The sequence below is a fragment of the Eumetopias jubatus genome, unplaced genomic scaffold (genome assembly GCF_037043125.1).
Source record: "Eumetopias jubatus isolate StellerSeaLion01/CBP00866 unplaced genomic scaffold, mEumJub1_p1.0 scaffold_7, whole genome shotgun sequence".
NCBI classification, from domain to species: domain Eukaryota; kingdom Metazoa; phylum Chordata; class Mammalia; order Carnivora; family Otariidae; genus Eumetopias; species Eumetopias jubatus.
Window position 1 is genome coordinate 139,284,759 of NW_028274813.1, and position 16,697 is coordinate 139,301,455.

A 16,697-nucleotide genomic window follows, 5' to 3' on the forward strand; every position below is an offset into this window, starting at 1 on the left:
TTTAGAAGCCTTTGGTAGAATTTCATTCTCATCCTCCAGAACCTCTAGAAGATAGATTTCTTCCATTTTTTTTTCCTGTTCACTTCATGAATCCAATGTAAAGAGCACAATCTCCCCCCAATTATTAAAAGCTTTCCAACATTCTCAGCAACCTGAGGCTTTATATAAAATAGGGAAAGCACCTGATGTTTCAGGGGGTGGGAATGCTACCTGAAAAGGTGCTCATCTTATACAATTTAGATAATGTTCTTGCCCAGATTCTCATTCTTACCTTCCTACATGCCACCATGTTCACTTGCTAGAAAATATGTCATAGGATTGGTCACTGATGCTGCTCCTAGGCCAGGCAGAGGATGCTTTGGAAGCCAGCATGTGTCTTAGATATCTCATTATCCTCAAGAACTTAAAACAAATAGTGATTCAGCCCATGAACTGCTCATCTACCTCAAATGGGGCACACCATGAAGGCATACTGGATGAGCAGGATCTGGCTCATGTCAGATCCCAAGCAGCTTTGCTCTCCTGGGGGAGGAGGGCTGCTCTCCACCTCGTGGTGGGGGCATTCCAGGACCCTGACCCCAGGAGAGGAGCCTCAGGGGTGTAAATTCACCAGCACAGCCAGAAGTTATCTTCCCACTGGAAGAAATCTTGCACATCTTGAAGTTATCTTTCATCTAGAAGGAATGGCGTATCCCTAGAAGTAATCTTTCTGGGCCCGAGAATTAATGCCATCTTAAATGGGGCATCTTCCCTTCATTCAAATTTCTTCTGGAGAATGTATCACTTTCTAAATCTCACTGTAGCCCACATAGTTAGTCACACTTGGAAGGTAACTGAGTCATGACAAAATTTAGTATCTGGCTAGGGGGATGGAAGCCATGGCTTAGTGGCTTGATTTCAGTTGGCTTCCGGAAGTCAAGACTCTTACGCAGTTGAGAACATTCCTAGGACTGTCAGTCGGATGTGACCACCCTGGGAAGACGACCCAGCTATGATAAATGCCAGTGCTTTCCAGCCTCTGGAGAGCCAAAAATGGCTCGCTGCTATTCTAACATCTCCAGCCAGACCCAGGTTGGGATGCCCACGATTAAGGTGTTCTTCACACAAGTAATCTGATTGGGAACATGGTACAAAGTTCCTATTTCTAGCTTTGACAGAGCGGTCATTCAATCTCCTCACACAATAACTGCACTTAAGAACAGAAGACAGACACATAAACGTGGGAATTGGCACTGTGAATGGAAAAAAGCCCACAAAACTTGAGTGCCTGCAGAGAAGAAAATGGCAGGTGAACTCTGTCGAGGGAGGCTGGTGGTATTATGGGTGAGGAGCGATTAGTCACTCATTCTGCCTTTTCCAAGCAATGTTCCTGATTCATGCACAATAATGGGACCAATTAACTCGAGCTTTGTAACAGATGGTTACCACACAGTTTAAAATAAGATGTCATTTTGCTCATCACCCACGAAGAAAATAAAACGTGACAAGTCTCCAGGAGCAAGGCGAGCACATCTTGCCCTGAATGTGACCCTGTGATACTTTTTAATATCACTGCCCTTATGGAGAGACCCCCCCCCCCCCCCACGGTCACTGATTCCCCTTCTCTGGGTCTTGCCTGTGCTTCTGCAAGTCCCTCCCACAGGACTGCAATGTTTTTCTCTGGGTCTGTCTCCCTAGCGTTTCTGTCCGGCTCCAGACCCCTTCATCCACCCAGTATTCAAGACAGAGTGGAACTGTGTTGGGGCTATGGTGGGAGCTTGCTATGAAAGCTCACCTCCTCCCCAGGGATTTCTTCTCACACTGCTAACTCCCACATCTATATCCTTAACCCAGGCCTCTCCTGACCTCCAGACTCTCATGTTCAACTGGACAGCAATGTCACAAGTCTCACCAGGATCTCCGACCTAGTCTGCCCCTCCTGGCCCGTCCATCGTCCCCAAATCTGCCCCTCCCCCAGGGGTCTGCATCTCCCCATGGCACTGTCATCTACCCGCGTGCTAAGGAAGGGCAACATTCTTGGGGTCATGCTTGACTCAGCTCTTTCTGCCATGGCCCGCATCCAGTACATCAGCAAGTCCCATGGGTCCACCTTCAAAGCAGATCCTGCTTCAGTATCTAGCTTCTTCTCGTGACTTCCACTGCTACCCCCAGGGCGCTGGCTACCCCTCCTCCCCTGAACTAAAGCAGCTACCTCCTCCTTGCTCTTCCTGCTTCTTCTCTTGCCCCCTTAGACTCCATTCTCAACAGAGCACCAGAACGCATCAAATGTGAATCTAAACATGTCACTCCCCTGTTCAAATCCTCGTGGGACTGCACCTCCGACCTACAGTTAGTCCCCAGGGCTTACAATGGTTCCCTGGGCCCCTGGCTACCATTCTCTTGCCTTCCTTTCCAATTCCTCCAACCCCTGTTCCATCTGCTCCCATGCCTGGCCTTCCTTACGTAGTGTGCAAGCCTTTGAGGCCAAGCCCCTCCTGCTGGGAACACCAGAGCCAGATGTCTCCATCCCTCCCTCCTCCCTGCCCTTCAGAGAGCCTGCCTTAGTCTCCCTCCCTTCTCCTCGTACCTCCCTACCTTGCTTCTTACCCCTTCCACAACGGTCCTCACTGCCTCACTTCACGTATATGGTCTCCCTTTTATCGTCTTTCTTCCCTACTAGAATTTAATCTCTGCAAGTGCAGGAATTTCACCTGTGTGGTTTAGAGTCATGGCTCCAGCACCTGCAATGGACTGTTTCATGGGAGCACAGGGTTGTGTTGGGTGAACTGGTCTTGGTTTGACAGCTCTCACATATCTCTGACTCAAAATGTAAAAAAGTGAGGCTCAAGAAGGCCAAGTAATGTGGCCAAGTTCTCCCACCTGACCTGGGACTTGGCCATGTTGGGCTGACTCGGAAGCCTTTGGAACATCTGCACATCCCGCCACTTCCCTGGCAGATCTGCTTCAATCTGACTATCCTTCCATGGAGCCAAGACTCAACACCACAAGTCAAGGGGGTCCCTAAATATTTTTTGACATCTGTATTTCAATTTCTCAGGTATGCAGTAACTACTATATTACACAGACATGCCTCTGCCCTTTGGGTTCACAGACTTGCTGAAGCATCACACACCATCTTGCCCACAGTGGTGGGCTTCTGGACAAGCTACCAGTGCTTACTCCTCAGGCCTAGAGACCCATGATCTTGGAGTCTTCTTACAGATAAGTGAAGCAACATAACCTGATGGAGAAATTTATGGTTTCTTGTATTTTCCATGGCAGGTAATCATTAAAGAATGAAAGGCATTTTTCCTTCCTCTCTCAGGTCAGTGCTTATATGTACTGAAGACGTGTCCTTTTGTTGCTTGTAAGACTGTCATGGGGTGGGAGGGAGTAGGTTGTACCCTGCAGGGATTTAAGGTCTGGGAGAATGGCACTGTGGGTTCTGTGGGAGGTGAGGACTGGCACCCCACTCAATACAGAGGCCCCTCAAATAGATGGGCTGCCCCATGCCTTACCAGGCACTGAGAGAGTAGAGCCAAGCCCCTGTGGTGGACCAGGGGCAAAACTGAATGAAGGTTAATTTATTCCCAATTTTCTGGACCACACAAACTCCGGTTCCTGTAGAGTCCCAAGGGCAGGGAAAGCACCCCCACCCCGAGATGCTGTGACAGAGATGATATTTCCTTCCCAAGACAGCTAGAATTATGCCTTGAGCAAGTGGAATTTTTGGACATCTATATCTGTCTCCCATGTATATAGTATATGTGCAACACATGTACATCAACAGCTTACCCACAACTGTCCTGAGCATTAAATTACAAGGAGGAATTTGCACTTTATACCTGGCAATACTGAGCAGCTTTCTCAAATCGCTGTCTCATGGTAGAGCTCCATCTTCCCCATGGACATTAACAGTGGTGCCTGAACAACAGGAGCACAGCCTGGGTGGGAGAGAATAAGTCTGCCTCCTAGTGGGCCATACTCATCACCCAGATGGGGTGGGGGACCATCTGGGGCTCACCTGACATGAGCCAGGGTCCTCACCAGAATTTGGGCACAGAAAGGGCCTGAAGGATGATCTAGTCTACACCCCTGCTTGGAAGGTGAAGAAAGAAGTCAAAAGAGAATTCATATGGATGGCAGGCTGGGGTCAATTCTATGCTAAGGAAATGAACACATTTATTCTTTATGCCTACATTGTTTTTCAGTTCCTCATTTCCCTGTGCTAGGCAGAGCCCTGATGTTCAGGCTCTCGCTGCTCCAGGGGCATTTTCCCAAAGCGGAGGGTGGGGGGGGTGGGGGTGGGCAGCCAACCAGCCTCCCCAAGGCTTTCTGCAGCATGGATGGGGTGCCTTTCCAGTGCTGGGTGGGGATCCCTGCTGCCCGTTCTCTCCATCCTCTTGGCATGTGACAGAAACAGTGTTGAATTTAGCGTCTTCACTCGGTAAGTTTGGGTTCTTAAAAGGTGCTTTCCAAGGCAGGATGGTTGGAGTATAATAGTACCCTTTTAAAATACGAATCCAGAAGGTAAGATGTAAGTGATAAAAATGAGTATGTAACGTATGGAAGAAATAACAGAAAAGACATTACAAAGAAGTAAAGGATTTTGCTAAACATGGCAGGGTCGAAGGAGGGAGCTCTCATGGTACCAGAGGGGGGCGTGCGCCCTTTACCAGGACCCCACCTTCAAAGGAAGCAGCCACCATTCCTGGCGCTACCAGCCATTGTCAGGACCTAAGGTTATAAAGTCCCAGCCGGGTAGCAGTCGAGAGAAATTAGCTCATGAAATGCTTTTTTCTTTCTTAACCTATACCAATTCCCGCTTCTGTATGAAGAGTGAACACTTTGTTTAAAATCTCGTATTCGTATCTGAATTATTCACATTATTATCATTCATATCTGAATTATTCACATAGAAGCATCTTTAAAAGAGCCAGCCTCCATAGCGAGTGGTTTAGGATTATTGCTAATCCAGGTGAATTGTTTTGTGACTGTTGATTAGTCAGTGACCGTGAGATAAGACAGAACAGGGCTGTGGGTGTCAGTATTTGGGCTGCTTTTGACAGCTTTGTAGCAGCTGAGGAAACAAGTCATCTGCAGTCACAACATCACATTCAATGAGTTACTGGGAGTGCGGACCCTGTTCTCAAACCAAGCATGCCATGGGTGAGGCTCCCCTGAGTCCTGTGGCTGAGACCAATCACCAGGATGCCCAGCACAAATAAGGCCCTACTAACCACCATCCCTTCCTTTGTCTATGTGAATTCTGTGCTTTCCTTCTTGGAGTAGGTGGATGAAGATGTTTCCTGGATTGTTCTACAAGAAATGGGAGGAAGCCAAGTATACACGGAAGCTTGGATCTGGTGAAAACACCCAAGTGTCAACTTTCTGGATGCTTCCCATTTGCCCTGAAGATCTGTGCTCTCTCTACTGTGCACCCATAAGGCAACCTGTACGGACCCCAGTAATGGGCTCTCTGCTCTCTGCCCTTCTGCTGGTGAGAGGCACTGGTCAGAGCCTGGATGGTGGAGGAAGAAGGTGGTTAGAATATTTATTTTTTCAGAATCTTTTCTCCTAGAAGGCACACCTTCTATAAGTAGCTTTCTCCATCAGCTACTCTCATTGTTTGCCTCTTTGCCACCAGGATTGGTAGGAAATGACTGGTCCTTCTGCCAATGTTAAGATCGTACCAACTACAGATCCTTCTCTTCAGTCTTCTGCAACATTCCAAAGGCTTGGGCATTTTCAACTGTGTCTTGGTGAAGAGCTGAGATAAGCCTGATTCCCTGACAGAGCAGAACTAGTTGACTGAAGGCCTGAACACACCCTCTCTTCACCATGCTCAGTCAGAGGCTCCCCTTCCTGTTCCCCTGGGAGGTGCCACATGGGAGCACCTCCAGGTGCCAGGCCTTTGAAGGGCATAGAAGTCTTCTGGATGCATGTCCAAGAAGCCCCTGAACATGTGATTTTGCAAAGATATATAATGAAAACGGTTATGAGTAAGATAGGATATTTGCTCTGTCTCAGGAAGAACCTACATCTGCTTTAGACATTTGTTTTGAACTAATTATTTTGTCCTGAGGAACTCCAAAGAAGACAAGTCTGGCTTGCTCCCCAAATCTCTTCCTCATTGGGATGTCAGAAGACACGCCAAGAAAAACGGGGAGAGTGAAGTCAGGGTTTGCGTCTCTTCAACCTGGAGGCTGGGAAGGCTGGGAGGGCAGGAGATGACAGCCATACAAGGCAGGTGCCATTTCATACTCAAATAGTTTCACCGGGCCACCACCTGTCTTCCCATCTTTGCAGGAAAACAGAAGCTCGGGAAGGTTACTAACTTGCTTATGTCCACAGGAAGTGACAGTCTCCTATTTTTCTCAAAGCCCATGGTCTTGCCTTTCATTCGACACCCACGGGAGAGTTAGATGGAAACAGGAGAAAAGTAAGGCAAAACCACAGAGAGTCCTCTATAGAGGGGGCCGGCCTAGGCAGGTCGGGTCTGGGAACAAAGGGAAAACTCAAGAGTTCTCAGCACCACACAGTTATCCACCCCTACTGGCCCGCTCTGGGCTGGAGCAGAGCTTGTCTGCTGAGCAGGGGGTCTGCTTCAAGTATCTAGAGTCTGAATTGAAAACACTTGAGTCAGACAACATGCCTCTCCCTTGCTCCCTAATCTAAGTCAGGCCAACCTCACTTGCTCCCTGAGCCCAGGCAACATGGGCCTGCCGGGGGCCAGCCACTCACCTGCCTGCTCCAAAGCCACCATGGTCGCCTGCTCAATCAAGTCCCGTTCGATGAAGCTCCTGAAGTCTTCGCTGTACACGCTCAGATCTGGCAGCTGGAATGTGTAGATGGGCATCTCCAGGGGGAACTGCTCATTGTTGCACTCACTTGCCACGTGGGACCGGGCCAGGGAGACGATTGCCGAGCTGGCGTGGGAAATCCCCCGGGAGAGTCGCTTTTCTGCTGGGGGGTGGAGGGGGAGAGGACAACCACAGGAACTGAGTGGGGTGGGCGTGTGGCTCTGCGAGCATGCATGCGCACACACACGTGCATGCACAAATATGCTCCCACACGTGTCCGCACGCACACACACACACCTTCAGGCGCACACACACACTCGCCCGCACGCCTGCCACTCTTCCTCCAACATTGCAGGCCTCCCTGCGGCTGAGCTAACATTACCACCACCTGGGATATGGCACTTTACTCACTCTGAGTCGTGAAACCATTCAGAAAGAGGTGAGCTGCAAGTCTACCACACAAGTACACAGCAGCATCATGAAAGATCACCAGTCTTGCTTTTTTGGGTCTTAAGTTACATCTAACTCAGTTCAGCAGAGCTGCCCTGGGCTCAGCTGAACACCACGAGACAGACTCTTTTGTTTTACATATGCATATACTTAAAGCAAGAAGCAATTGGTTCAGGCTTTCCCCACATGGCTTGGGTTGTAAGAGAGGTTACTTTCCTAAAGGTACTCTGATAAACATATCCCACGTGATGATGATGCCCCAAATACAAACATACGAAGCCATCACATTTGCTTCTCTCTCTCTTTTTATTTAAAGATTTTATTTATTTCAGAGAGAGAGAGTGCACGAGCAGAGGGGAGCAGAAGGAGAAGCAGGCTCCCCGCTGAGCAGGTAGCCCATGCGGGGCTCGATCCCAGGACCCTGGGATCATGACCTGAGCTGAAGGCAGATGCTTAACCAACTGAGCCCTCCAGGAGCCCCTGTTTCTCTTCTCAGTTTGCCATTGACACAGCACTCAGAAAGTGCCTGTCTACTCTGGTTTTATTCTGCCTAGAGTTTCCAGCCAAAGGGTGAGAAGTTTAGTGCAGAATTCCTCTGATGTACCTGATGTTGCTCCGTGAAGAAAATCATGTGATCTCAACGCCACAGCAAAAAAGCGGATGTCTTTGTTCTCTTGGCTCTGAAAGCATACTTGGTTTTTTAAGCCCTGCTCTTAATAGCTAACATTTATTACCATAATAGAAGAAGTCTTAAATACACGGTGTTAGGGGGACACTTTCTTTTTGCAGTCAATATTTGTAATAATGGAGAATTCTTCTAGCAAGGCAGAAGTTCTCTTTCAATTTGCTCAGGGAAACAAAATTCAAACTAGTGTTTGAGTGTTGTCTAAGCCCTGTGGCAAATTCGTAAATGTATCCACTTAGGTCATGAGGACTGCCACTTCATTTCAGATTAGCCTGCTCACTGATCAGGCTCTGCGTGTAAGCTGATGCCACTCTGAAGCATGTCTCTGCCCACCTGAGCTCACAGAAAACCCACGCTCGTGCCTTCATCTGGAAGGAGAGCTCCTTACTTCCTCACGTGCAAGAGCAGTGGACAGAAATGTCATTAAACCCACGCCTGTGCCTTCATCCAGAACGGGAGCTTCTTACTTCCCCACGTGCAAGAGCAGTGAACAAAAATGTCATTAAAGTCATTTTGCTACAGCAGACTAAAAACAAGAGGCTTTTAATCCTGGGGTAAGTTGGTTTTAAATTTAAAGTCCTTTCTCAGAAGCCTCAAGTATCTGGGCATTAAACTGAGTGGTTGAGTCCCGCAGACAAGAGTATTTTTAAAATGAGTAGTTTTGATTCATCTTCAGTTAGATTCTGAGACCATGATGACTAGTTATTTTGTATTTTGAGGAAAGGCAAAGAGAAGTTAAACCACACGGCCATGAGAAAGAAGAGACATGGAGCACGTAGGGCCTGGTTTGTCTACCACTGGGGATGGCCCTGTTGCTTCCTGCACTTGGTCCACATTCTGAGAGCAGGAGCAGAGGAAACTGTAAGTCCTTCTGCCATGTTCTCCAGGTCTCACAAGCCGTGCTGATGTCTTACCTCTTGCTGCAGACTACTGTTTCTATATCTGGGAAAGTAGGAAATGCCTCACCCTTTGGGACCTGATGGAGACAGACATCAGACATTCTTTAACACCTGAGGTGCTATGTGACCCCACAATCCACTGGGCAGACTCACGATGCTGCTCTCAACAGTGGGAATCTTATGGGAGGGGTCATCCATACTCCTTCATGGCTTATCACTCAGTACCTCTTTGTCAATTGATGAGATGCTATTAGGACCTTAGGAACATGGTGATTCATAGTATAATATGATGCTATTAAGCAGTTCCAATTATTAAATATTTGGAGTCTGAATGAAAAAGGCTTTTGGGGGGTGCCTGGGTGACTCAGTCAGTGAGCGTCCGACTCTTGGTTTTGGCTCAGGTCATGATCTCAGGGTCCTGGGATTGAGCCCCTCGTTGGGCTCCTCAGTCAGAGGGGAGCCTGCTTGAGGATTCTTTCTCTCCCTCTCCCTCTGCCCCCCCCTCTGTTCACTCTCTCTCTAAAATAAATAAATAAATCTTAAAAAAAAGAAAAAGTCTTCCCCACCACCACCTCCATGAATGCACATATGTAATCACACACAGATACACACACACATTGATTTTTTAAACATGAACTCATTGATCCTTCTTTTAGAGGTATAAATGAATTGTTTTACAGGAACGACCATGTTCAGAGTTATGCCCCAGAGAAACACAGATATTAAACAAAAACACAGTGAGAGAACGCACAGAATTCTGCAACTATTGACAAAACCAACTCAAACTGATCATTGATTCAGGCCAGGGGAGGTGTTTTAACTATATTTTCTTATTTTCTGTATTCTTGACGCTCTGGCATCTGGGGCATCCCTGACTGGGCAGAGGCTCTTCTTACTAGGAATAGCTAATTCTGAGAGCAAATGACTCCTAGGAAAGGAGCGTGCCTTTCTTATGCAAACCAACCAATCCAGAGCCCATACTCTGAACCACCTCTTCTATCTGGTTCTTACACTCCAGCAAGCAATATGTCTCTGCACCCCAGGGCAAGGTACAAGACAACCAGGGATAGCTCCTAAACCCCAGAGAGCCTGCTGAAATTATTCAATCTTGCCAATCCTAAATCTGTTTACCCTGCCTTGCCTTTTCCAAGGAAATCAAAATAAAAGCTCATGCCCGTATTTTTCCTCTCTGTCCCTTCTGCCTCCTGACCAACCTTGGTGCTTCCTCATGTTGTCCTGCAGAGTGTGCCATGCCACCTGCTTTTAGGGAACTGTGAGTCTAACAGCTTCCTTCACGATATTCTTTTCCATGTTTGCCTATCTTATCCTATCTGATTAAAACAAATCCTAGGTATTTTAAAAACAGGTGCACAAACCTTTTCCGAAAGGGACAGATATAAGTACTTTAGGCTTTGTAAGCCAAAGCCTTAGCCAATGCATAAATGAATGGGCATGAGGGTGTTTCGATAAAAACTTTATTTAAAAAACAGACAGTAGCCAGAGTTGGCTCATGGGCCATTGCTTGCTGATCCCTAATTTATAATATGGAGACATTCATTTTCCTTGTTAGTGCATGCACTATGATTTCAAGTACTCAGTTAAAGGATACATATATCTAATTCAGAAACTAAAAAACTCAATTAATGGAATTATGTGACAGACTTATTTTTTCAGTTACATTTATTAGGCTCTGAATCCATCAACCTCTCTGGAAGCAGAGAGGAGGGTCCTTCTAGCCTCCTCAATGGGAGGATAAAATAATGGGTTGGTTGGTTTGCTGCCAGTCAAAAACAGCAGGGGCAGCCATATACACATACATATTTAGAAAACCCAAGATATTCTCTTAGAAAAAAATGATTAATATTATAAGAGAATTTCTGTGAATTACTGCATAAAATATAAATATGGAAAAAGTAAGTCGCTTTTCTCTATGTCTAAAATCTTAGAATCTGACTAAATGGAGAGGCATATTTAATGTTCTTGAGTGGGAAAACAATATTACACTATGCCAATTATTCTTAAAATAAAAATTCAATCCAATTCCAACCAGAATTCCAAGCTTAAGGTTTATATGGCAGAATAAAACGTCCAAAAATAGTGAAAAATTTTTGGAAAAGACTATCAGCGAAAGGAGTTGCCTTAACAGAAAGTACAGCATATGAACTACCAGAGTTAAGGTAACAGGATGGGTGACCGCACGGATTGACAGAGTCTGTAAACAGATCCAAATATATTTGGGAATTTAATATATGGCAACGTTGGCATTTTAGTTCAGTGGGTGAGGAATGTTTTATTCAATAAATGTGCTAGAGTAACTCACTCTTGATCCAGAAGAAAGCAAGACCAGATTCTTCCTTATTACTTATAAAAATTTCAAATCAATCAAAAGACCTAAGAACAAAATTTTAAAAGAATATAGGAACATATTTCAGTAACTATTCCAGGAGACCTTCTAAAGCAAAAGAGGACACCTATCAGCCATGAATGCATAGTAATATAAACATTTTGTGTGGCAAAATATTCTGTAAACAAAGTCATAAAGCAATGATATACCGGGAAAGACATACACATATATAAAAATATATGTTCTTAGTCTTAATCACAGAGGATGCTACACGTTGATCAGAAAACTGAAAACAAATCAACAGAAAAATGGGCAAAGTATGGGAACAGGCATGTTGCAGAAGGGGAAATCCAACTGGCTAACAAACAAATGACTAGATGAAAGTTAAAACAAGACACCCTTTTCCACCCTTCACAGTAGAAAAGCAATGTAAAGCCATTACAAAAACGTCCAGTGTTGGCAAGAGTGGAGGGAGATACCTCATTTCACACACTGCAAGCAGAAATGCGTCTGGGAAAAAGTCCTGCAGTTATTGAATTAAAGATACACAGGTACTGGCACAGCAAATCCACTTTGGGAACACTAACCTATAGATACAAAAGCACTAGTATCTAAGATCACAGGCATACCGTTGTTTATTTTAGCATTGCTAGTAGTATTGAAAACAAGCAAAACAAAAAATCCCAAGAAAAACCAGAATAACCATTAATACAGGAGTGGTTTAAAAATCATTGTAGGCTGTGGAATAAAATATTGAGCCTCTACTCGTGATTTAATGTTCAGTGAAACAAGTGATCTGAGAAGCATTATGTGCATTTGACCCTGATGCATTTTGAACGAGCCCAGGGAAAGCAAGGAGGAGACAGATGAGGATGTAATTGTTGCTTATTACATCAGTGAGATCTGAGATGGGTGAGAAGAAAACTCTGAAGTTCTCTTTATATATCTTTGTACTGTTTCTTTCATCACGATAAACACATCTGACTGCTGTAATTAAGAAAAAGAATAGAGAAAATGGAGCCTGCGGGGCAATGAACTGATGATGAACAGATCTGGAGACCAGGTGGGAAAAAAGTGAAGGGACTAGAGGTGTTTGGCTTGGAGAGACCAGGGCTCCAGGAGGAGGGCTGGCTTTTAATCACGTGGGGTCCTGGGGAACTGGACTCCTCCTCTTGCTTTTCCGAGGCAGAGGGAGGAGCCGGAAACGGAAGCCGCAGGGCACGTTTTAGCTTGATGTGCGTGGAGAGCCTGATGTGTCCCACAGCTCAGGAGAGGGATGACTTTGCGGTTCTTTGCGCCCTCCAGCCCCCCCCCCCCCCCCCCCGCTACGCTACCCCATGCAAGCCATGGCACTCTGGGGAAGCTGTTCCTGGCCTCAGCCCCTCACCAGGTCAGGTACCTTGGGCAATGTCGTCCTGTCTCTGCAGGCAGGGCCGCTCCACCTTGTGGCCGGTTTGGGGCGGCTCTCTCTCTGGCTGCTTGGGGCACCTGCCCTCGTTGAACACATGCGGCAGGTTGGCTGTGTGCACTTGTCGGAGCTGCTCATAGTCACTCAGAGCGGCAGTCAGGTCCCAGTTTTTGCCTATGGCCAAGAAATGACAATATTAAGGATCTCACTGTAGGAAAAAAACTGTGCAAGAAGGGTTCCTCATCAGCACGTTGACGAATGAACTTTCCACCAGCAATGCTCGTTTTATTCAGAGGGGTCAAGTGGCCTGATGTGTAAGTAGAAGTTCACACCTGCGACTGATGTCCATCTGAAATACGTGACTGTATTTACTCATCGCCTTTAGATTCATGCACACACATGTCAAAACATTACATTCCTAATTATCATGCCTTCCTCCACCCCTTTGAAAAATTAAGTTGTAGAGCTTACACTCAGAGAAGCAAAACATAAACTAAATTTTAAAAATCAATAAAAAGACTCCCCAAATTTTCTTTAGGCTTTTGCTTCCAGTTTTACTTCTCTTTTTAAGCTTAATACGGGAAAAGCAGAAGCTTGGGACATATTCTCCGTGTAAAGCCTCAGTGGGAGGCAGACTTCAGATCTCTGACCTTGAACTGGGGGAGATGCGAGCCGGGACTGGGGTCCTGGTCTGGGACAGCTCTAAGCAGGGTCCCTGTGCACGGAGATGGGTGCCAGGTGTTGAAGAGGACTCTTTGCAACCCTAGGGGGAGCTGTTGTGGGGGCTGGAGCTCTGTGGGGCTCTAATTCTGAGTCTGAGTCAATGGCCTTCTGATGGACCCACAGAGGCATTGCACACTGCATCCGATTCATGAGGCATCATGAGCTTTTTAAAGACAAAGAATTAAAAGCCTAGCTTTCATTTTAAAGAGCAAATAAAATCTTATCCTTTCCTGGTTAACTTCGAAGTGCAAGTATTAACCGTATTGACCTAATTATATGCCGAATTATGTCGTATATACAATATCATGAGGCTTTGAGCATATAAAATAATATCGGGACATCCTTTTTTTTTTTCCCCTTCCACTTCTAGTGCAGACTTGATACTATCAATCATCAGTATGGCCATTGGTAATTTAATCACGTTTTTTTTTTTTTTCTCCATAGTCAGCTAACAAAGATGCAATAGTTGCATCTTTGCACCCTCTCAGTGGGTAAGAAAAGCAAATTAATCTATCTGGGTCACACAGCAGAAAAAAAATAGCAGGAGCTGGTGTTTTTGTAAGTGATGATAAACAGGGGGTATTGGTGTAATGCAGCTGACTATCATTAGTAGCAGAAGTGGAGGGTGGTGGTCGTGGCCATGGGGCTGGGTGCTGGCCATGACAGGGCTGGTTTTGGGAAAGGAAACCGAAGCAGAAATGTCAGAACACACTCTCGCTCTTACACGAGACTAACAATCACAGTGTACACATCCTACCTACATGATCAAAACCTGGCATTTTCCAAGTCTAATTGTAGTGACTATCAAAGGAGCATTAATGTTCCAAGAAGACAAAGATAAGACCCTACCTTCAGGGAAATTTATGCCTTAGCAGGGGTGATGACCTGAGTGGGCACCCTGCTCTAAGGCGTGGCTGGGGGGGGGGGGCAAGTGACCATGGGAGGGTCAAACCTGCACGGAGGAGGAAGGTGAAGGAGAGGAGAGGTGGAGGAGAAGCATTCTTGATGCCAGTTCCTATCACAAAATGCAGACATTCCAGCATGGATGTGTGTATTAGCAGTAACATCAGCATGACGAATTCTGGTTGTGGAGAGGGATGGGAGAGCAGGGAAGCAGCCCATGTGGAGCCCCTGAGGAGCTCCAGGTGCAGCCAGGGGTGTCATACTCCCCAGGCCCCAAAAGGACACGGGCAATATTCTGCCATTTCACAAAGCGACGGGTAGTCTGATTACAGCATTTACCCGCAGTTCCTCATTTGCTACATCACGGTGTTTGCATGTGGGCCCTCCAATCTGTTTTTTTCCCTGCTGAGCTGCATCTACCATGCAGGGCTGCCCTGCACACAAAATCTGGTCCTGGCAGGGCCGTGGACCCTAATCCAGCTGGCAGGGCACTGTTATGGGGAGCCAGCCCACTCCCGCCCTACTGTGCTTCTTCTGCCCAGTGGAAGGAGTCTCTCCTGCTGCTTCTGCCTGTTCCCTACCCTTCCCAGAGCCCCCCATCCCCGGTTCCCACTATAAGGCATTTGGGCCCAAGTGGGACAGCAGGCCTCGAATTATGTGTAGCTCCAGTAGGCTAGGCTGCAGCCTCATCCTGCAGGACGAGGGTGTGTTCCCACTACACGCAACTGTTAGAGGATCAACTTGGACCGCACTGACGAGGCAGATGTCCCACCATCGGTGAAGGACCGTGCATTCTGCTTTTCTCCTCAGTGACTTCTCACTGCTTATCTTCTGACTTGCTCAGGCCTCCTCTGCGTTCTCCTATTGCTGCCTCATATTCATGCTCACTTAACTATGCACCTGCCCTGTATTCTTAGCCGGTGAGCATCCTGGTTCTAATTGTGCTGTACCTCGTCACAGAGATTCAATCAATGTTAAGTGAGAATGAAAATGGAAGGAGGAGGGGCGGCGGCACTGTCCACAAAAGCCTAGCTCCCAAATGCTCCCTTCAAAGACGTTAAAGAATCCCTCAAGGAGTCAGTACTTCAGTGGCCATGCATTTGGAAAGACCGCTGATGTGGGAAGAAAACAAGACAGGCGACAGACACATTCATCAATCGTTTAGAGAGTCAGAGCCCCTCAAGATATGCTTCCCACTCTGCACAGTTCCCCAGATGGCAGCTCAGGAAAACCAGGGTTGTACATGGTGATTTATAGACACGTGGACCAGGGAGGCATCAGCAGGTAGCTGGGCTTCGGTGGGTCGTACAGGTTGTATCTAAAAACAGGAAATCTAGGGATCGGGATGGGGTGGGTCCCTGGTGGCCTGGAGGTAGGGTTTGGTGGTCAGAGATCACATGCATCAAGCTCTCCTTTCTTCTTTTCTGTTCCAAGTCTCCAAGAGTCCTAACTGATGTCACCCAGAGTCAGGATGAGCAGGAAGGGCCCGGAGGCCCACCATGGCCTCACCACCACAATGGATGGGCCGAAGCCCAGATGGAATCGATAGGCTGAGTGATCATGGTGGCCATGGGCTGTGTATGCCCCTGAAGCCAAGACACTCATTTCGAGGAAGGAATTGGTCCAATGGAACAGTCAGGAACACAGGCTTTGGGGCGTGGGTCCAGCCCTGGCTCCACCTTGTAGCTATTTCTGTGACAGTGAACATGGCATTTTACCATGTGAAACCTCAGATTACTTTTCTGTACAACTGGGGAGACTAAAATCCATCTAATGGGAATTCTTAGGAGGGTTAAGTGAGACTAAGAGGTAATGTCTGTAAAGCACATGGTGCTTGGTGTTATGATCATTCATTACAAGTTTCTGCTATATCTAACTTCTATCACTTGTGATTGAAATCCAGCTAGTAAATGGCAACTGAGATTCAAATCCGGGTCTGTTTGATTAAAACCCAAGCTTTTAAGGCTATAGTTCCCTCGAACCTGGTCTTGTTTGGGGCATCACAGCCTATGGTTATGGACTACCTTTCACACCTCTTTCCTGCCTTGCCCGTCCATCATGACCCTTGTCTTCTTCTCTTGCATCCCTCACTCTCCATCGCCACTCTGCCAATGTCTTCAGCTGCTGGGTCCTTAACTCTCTTCCCCATGCACTTACCCGTTCCAGGTGAAATTCTTATTCAGGTGTCACTAAGTCCATCTCCTAAACACAGTGGGCCATCAGGCCCCCGGGAAAACAGCAGAAGGCTTCCCTAGGACAGGGACATTTAACAGTCCTTTTTATCCTATACCTTGAATACTCCATGTCCCCTTTTCTGGCTGATTTGCCTTTTCTTGCCCTTAAAACACATGGGTTCCCCCCATTTTTATTCTTTCTTTTCCTCTCTTAATTTATATCCTCTTTTTGAAGATCAAGACCATCTCTATGTGAATAATATTAAATCTAGTTATAATTTGTACCCTAAGCTTCAAGTCCAAATATCTAACTCTGGCAGAAGCTAGTT

At 46.6% G+C, this 16,697-nt stretch overlaps 1 protein-coding gene across 2 annotated transcripts in view; it reads right to left on the reverse strand.

Annotated features, from left to right (window-relative positions):
* Positions 1 to 16,697, reverse strand: part of OTUD7A (OTU deubiquitinase 7A) — a 161,715-nt gene that overhangs the window by 77,875 nt on the left and 67,143 nt on the right. For both annotated transcript variants that reach the window (XM_088024970.1, XM_088024969.1), the window contains exons 2-3: positions 12,560 to 12,742; positions 6,724 to 6,942 (exon numbers count right to left, since the gene is read on the reverse strand). In XM_088024970.1, the coding sequence (XP_087881096.1) occupies positions 6,724 to 6,942; positions 12,560 to 12,742 (402 nt within the window). The remainder of the gene's footprint in view (positions 1 to 6,723; positions 6,943 to 12,559; positions 12,743 to 16,697) is intronic.